The sequence below is a fragment of the Gekko japonicus genome, unplaced genomic scaffold, assembly GCF_001447785.1.
Source record: "Gekko japonicus isolate JY-2015 unplaced genomic scaffold, Gekko_japonicus_V1.1 scaffold11, whole genome shotgun sequence".
NCBI classification, from domain to species: Eukaryota; Metazoa; Chordata; class Lepidosauria; order Squamata; family Gekkonidae; genus Gekko; species Gekko japonicus.
Genome location: NW_015166418.1, coordinates 1,044,010 through 1,050,030, shown reverse-complemented (window position 1 = coordinate 1,050,030; position 6,021 = coordinate 1,044,010). Strand labels below are relative to the sequence as shown.

The following is a 6,021-nucleotide window of genomic DNA, read 5'->3' as shown; positions in this document are numbered from 1 at the left end:
TAATTCCGTCATCACTTCTTTAAGATTCTCCCCCCTGTTCTCTGACATGCCCTGGAAGCGAAGAATCATGTTGGCCTTTTCCATTTGCACTTGCAGCAGTTGATCTTCCATGGAGATTTGTTTCCTTTCCAGTTTTTGTACTTTTTTCTTCACCTTCTGAGTAGTTGCAGCAACTTCCTTTACCTTCTCAGTATCTTGATTCATTATTTGTATCATATAGTTTATCTGGGTTTGCTGTGCAGTAATACTTTGAGTCACTATAGACATCTGTTCCTTGAAGTTATTCAGCTGTTCCAGCAGAGGGCACATATATTCCGCTATAGACTTTGCCACCTCGCTGGTAGCTTCCGGTTTCGGGCTCTCAGACCCTTTCACTTTCAAAAGTTTTTCTCTGTCCTTCTTCCCCGCCATCTTTTTCACTTGTTTACTTTCGCAATTTTTAAAAAAGTCTCTGAATGTGCACTTGACCACTTAGATTCGCTTTTGTAAGTACTTCTAGGCAGTTTCCTTTGCGTTTTCTTTCGCTCCCCCTCTCAATCGCTCAAAAATTCATGTGCATGGGAGGCGTCCCTTCCATGCTCGCCTTTTTCCTGTTCAGTGGGGTGGGGTGGGGAGCTATCTTTTTCCCTTTGAAGAACGCTTCAAAGCTGACTCACGTTCATAATTGGTCGTTCGACCTCGCTTTCAATTTTCATTTCTGCTGCTGGATCTCCCACGCTTGCCCCGATCAGCGTCACTAAATCCATTTAGTCTCACAGCACGGAGAACCATCGGAACGAAGAGGTGCCTCAATTCTCCGGCATTTCGCCCTCAAAGAGGCAACCTCTTGTAAGTTCCATGGCCAGAGTCCCTTTGCTGGGCCCCTGGGGGGGTAAGCGAGCCTGTGCACCCCCTGCTTCGGCTGGAGCGTAGCTTCACCCACAGGAGGTCTGGGAGGTGAGACTGCTAGCGCGCCGCCATAAACCAGAAGTCCCCTCTTATCATCTTTTCTGAAGATCTATAGCTGTCCCACCCTGTCACCATAGTTCCCTCTAAGCTGTGCCAGGGGGTGCTGGCGCACAAACTTTTAACATGCAGCTCAGGGAATTTCTGCTTCAGCCCACAGATACTGCTTCAGTCCATTGGAAACAATGGGCACCTCCTTCTGGAGCCTATAGAATTGGACCCCCTAGACCAATCTTTTTGAAACTTGGGGAGGTTCTTGAGGAGACACGCCAGCAGCTATGCTGCAGATTTGGTGCCTGTAGCTCAAAAAACAGCCCCCCCAGATACCCTCAGATTGATTCTCTATTATAGCCTATGGGGCCCATCCCATTTAGTGTAATCGTCCACATAGGCTACAATAGAGCCGGGGGGGGGAGATTTTTTTTGTACATTCCTATTATGTTTTTCAGTATGATTTGTAAGCTGCCTTGAGTCATGGGGAAAAGTGGGATATAAATATTTTAATAAGCAGTTTTGGCAGGTTGATAACATTTAAGCAACTTCCTGTTTTAGGTTAGACAGGGTTCTGACAGTGATTGTTTCTGAAGAAGTGAGCAGTGCCCCATGAAAACTCATACCCTGCCACATATTTTGTTCATCTTTAAGGTGCTACTGGACTTTTGCTGTTTTCTACTGTTCCTCCTCTGTGTACTGCAAGAGTCCCCCCACCCCGTGCTGGAATGTTTTTTGTGGCTCAGCACAGGGTGATGGTCTGAGGCCAGGTCTACCAATATAGTGGACTGTGGCAGGTAGAGCTGTTCTCTGGAGGCTAGGTCTACTAATATAGTGGAGAGGAGTGAGTAGACCTGTTTTCCAGAGGCCAGGTTTACCAATATAGTGGAAAGGGGTGAGTAGGCCTGTTCTCCAGAGGACAGGTCTACCAGTATAGTGGACTGGGGTGGGTAGACCTGTTCTCCATAGGACAGGTCTACCATTATAGTGGAAAGGGGTGGGTGAGATTTGACTTGATTCTGTTTTCTCTTATAATGTTTAAATTATTCTTAAAATATAGTTTAAATGGGGGGGTGTTGCACAAACAAGATGGATGTCTAAATCTTTAGCACTCCTCTTCCTCACTCTTGATTGTAAAGAATAATGTGACTAATGAGGCTACATCGGAAAAAATCATAAGGAAAATAAAGCTGCAGTGAACACCAAACCATCTGTTGTAAATAATCGCAAAGTTAACTCTTTCTTTGGGCAAAATAAGACTATAAAGAAAACAGAGGACAAACTCCGTGGCGAAAACAAAATGGCAGCAGAACATATGGAAGATTTGGATAGGAGCTTATCTCTTACTAAAATGGACCTAACTGAAATGGAAAATTGTTTATTACACAAGCTGGGGGTATTATTTGAACCTATCCAAGAGCAATTAAATAAAAGCCTCCATTTCTGAAATTAAAAAAATAGCGGAATGTGCCATGATGTTGGCAGAAACGCTTCAAGACAAAAACCACAACACTCAATTGGAAACTGAAAACAAATAAAAATTAAACTGCTCACACTGGAAATGGAAGCACAACAAAATAATATAAAATTTCAAGGATGCCCAGAGCATCTAGAAGAAGCAGCAGATTTGCAAGCTTTTATGGCAAATTGATTGTCAACATTGAACCTGGAGGAGGATGTGGTTCCAATAATCATAAAAGCTTATCACCTCTGTTCACCGTGAAATACAAACAGAAAAGAACCCAGAGACATTGTTATATCATTCTTAATTACAGAGTTAAAAAAAGAAAATAATGATGGAAACCAGGCTGAGATGCACCTTTACTTTTTTTTTAAGTTTTAAAGATTTTATTGGAAACAAAAGTAAGAATCAGAATAACAGGGCATAATTAATGTCAAAAATACATATTTCATATTAACAGATAAGTCACAAACAAATTTTCAATAGCAACAACCATGTAGTCAGAAAGTATAATGCAGCTATAATACCTCTTACCAAGTCATTTATCAACCACAAAAGTATTATTTTTGACTGATTTAGACCTAAAATTAATTGGTATCAGGAATCTGTAGCTCTGATCACCAAAAGGGGTCCCAACAGAAAGACAAGGCAAAGGGTGTGATCAAAAGTGGATCCAAATGCGGTAACTTAGCTTGGATGGAAGCAGGTCTTGTTCCGCCATAAAACAGAGCACCAGGTAGCAGGTAAGTACAAACTTGTCGTAGATCTTAGTAGAGGTGTTCTGAATTCGATCCATCGTAGTAAAAATTTTATTCATCACAAATTGTTCCCAGAAGGTATCTGCTTTAGCTAGTCGTTCCGTCAAGTTCTTCAATTGCAGATAGTGGAACCAGGGAATTTGTGTTCCAATCCGTTCTTCAAAATAAAGTTTGTCTCGTATTTGTCCCTGTTCAACTAGATCCTGAAGACGTGATAGATCAGCTTCAATTCAATCCCGGAAATCTCCTGAATCTGTGCCTGGGGGGAACCAAGGCTGATGGTGGTAAGGATGGAGGTATACAATTTGTAATCCGTGTTGAGTAAGGATATTGGGCAATAAGCCCTAGGGTCCGTGGTGTCTTTATCCTTTTTTGGCAGTAAGATCACATTTGCAGCCATCCAGGATTCCAGCAGTCGTCCCTCTGTTAATACCTGATTGAAGGTATTCACTAGCGGTTGTGTTATGACTGATGCAAGGGCTTTATAGTATTCAGGTTGAAACCCATCAGGGCCAGGAGCTTTGTTGATTTTGAGAGCTTTAATTGCTGACTCGATTTCTTCTGCGGTTATAGGTGAATCAAGGAGCATTTGGTGTTCTTCAGTAATCGTTCGGATCGAAGATTGTGTTTTTAGAAAGTCCTCTATTTTCGTCTGAGAGGGAGATGTAGAAGTATATAACGTAGTGTAGAAGGCCTCCATTGTTTTAAGGATTTTCTCTGTTGAACAGTGAAGGTTGCCTTTTGTGTCTCTGATGTTATTAATCCATCTATCTGATCTCTGCTTTTTCAGTCTCCATGATAAGTATTGAAGATTTTTAGGGCCCTTGCTTGAATAATTTTGTTTATATGCTAAATTAAGCTGTGTTATGAGGTTGGTCTCCATGAGCTCTAATTGCTTCCTCAGGTCCAAGAGTCTTTTGTAGAGTTTGCTGTTACAAGTCTTTTTATGTTATATTTATAGATGCTAATAATTGTGTTTTTTTCTTCATTTTCTCTCTTCTACAGACTGCAGACAAGGCTATAGACTTTCTTCGTAACACTGCTTTGGAGGCTTCCCAAACTGTGAAATTGGAACCCCACAGTTCTGATTGAATTGAAAATATTCTATTAGCGTGTGCTAGAGTTCCTGTAATGCTGATTTTTCTCACAATAAATCCTTATTAAAAAACCACTGACATCTCTGTTTAGATGTTTTACCTAGATTAATTGTACAGTTGATTGGGGCATGGTCAGACCATCGAATAATGCCAATTTCAGATGATTTACAGAGAGGAAGGGTTGCCTTTGACGTCAGGATGTAATCCAGTCTTAAGTAGGCGTTGTGTGTGGCAGAGTAATATGAATAATCCCTTTCATTGCCATGTTGAGTTCTTCAAACATCACTGAAGTCCAGAGAATCTAATATTTGTTGCAATGGATTTGGCTTATCCTCACGTTGTGGTTTAGGTTAGGGTGATGATTTGTCTAGCTTTTTATTTAGCAGATAATTGAGGTCCCCTACAACTATTTACAAGATAATTGAGGTCCCCTCCAACTATGATGTGGCCCTTACTAAATTAATGGAGCTTGTTGAGTGTGGACCTTAGAAAGTCTGGCCTGTATTTGGTGCATAAATTGATGCCAACATGGCTGAACATCCTTGTAAACTTCCTCTCAAGAAGATAAATCGACCTTCAGTGTCTTTCTCTATCGCCTCTTGGATGAAATGGATATTTTTAGCCATTAAGATTGCAACCCCACAAGATTTAGGAGTGCTGTGAGCAAGGTACTGTGTGGTAAACCAGTTTGAATTTAGGGCTTTAAAACCTTTTTAAATATATGTTTCTTGCAGGAGTGCTATACTGGTTCTCTGATTTTTAAGATCAGTGGCTACACATTTTGCTTTAATTTTGTTATTTAGACCTCTGCAGTTAAGAGAGGTGATTTTGAGTTCCAGAGCTGTCATTGTTTATATATATAGACACTTAACCTGATTTTACTTGTGGTCATATTCCAATTGACCAGTTTTTTCAAGTGACCATGCAAAGTCCCTTTGGACCTAACTTTGGCCTTAAATAAAGTAAACTCAAGGGGCTTTTGGTAATAGTACCTGCATTGCATTTTATAGAGCAACCGATATAAAAATAGCATTGAGCTGTCAGAGTTAAACAATTGAGCCTGCACAAGTGCAGGGTATTTCTATCATACTGTACTATATAAACCATCAATAACGAAAAAACATTATCCCCATTACCCTCCCTGTCCACCCACATTTCCCTTGCTACCCTCCCCCCTCCCCAAATGACCCAATTATTAAGTACTTCCTCCACTCTACATTGTAATTATGATTCGACGGTAAGCTTGGATATTCATGGTAAAAAAAAACAAAGACCTTTTGTGTGTGATAGACTCACAAGGAGCCAACCTTGCTCCTTCCTTAGGTCTAAAAAAAGTAGAATAAACATAAACCAGGCCCTCAGGCCAACTGCCTTGAACTGAGGCTTCATGACCGAGTAAGAACTCCCCCACCACTACCGTAGCTTAACCAGTGATATTAAAGTTAAAGAAACAGTGCAATTATATTACAATTAACCTTTCGGAACATTCAGTAAGACAACTTATCTAGATTCAACAGTTATGATTTACAGAGACATTCTGTGCCTTGTAGGGGTTTTGCTCCATTTCTTTGGTGTTCCCGATGTTTCGTGTTTTCTTTTATTAGTTTGGGATGTGTCCATATCTTGAGCTGGTTCCAGACCCACTGCTCTTAATAGCGCTGCTCCAGAGTCGAGGTCATCTGCAGTGTAGGTGGATCCACGAAATCTCACTTGCAGGTAACCTGTTGTCAGCCATCTGTATTTTAAATTTGCTTCAGTTAGGCTTTTG

General features: G+C 40.8%; 1 protein-coding gene across 4 annotated transcripts in view; it reads left to right on the top strand.

Annotated features, from left to right (window-relative positions):
- Window positions 1–4,263, top strand: part of RAB33B (RAB33B, member RAS oncogene family) — a 12,638-nt gene extending 8,375 nt beyond the window's left edge. The window contains exons 3-4 of one of the 4 annotated variants that reach the window (XR_001482535.1): window positions 3,357–3,440; window positions 4,162–4,236. Coding sequence is in view for 2 of the 4 variants with exons in the window: in XM_015411615.1 (XP_015267101.1) it covers window positions 4,162–4,248 (87 nt within the window). In the remaining 2 variants the exon portion in view is untranslated. Of the gene's footprint in view, window positions 1–3,356; window positions 3,620–4,161 lie in introns of those variants that run through there. The other 3 variants (XR_001482536.1, XM_015411615.1, XM_015411617.1) reach the window with 3 other exon arrangements.
- Window positions 4,264–6,021: the final 1,758 nt, after the last annotated feature.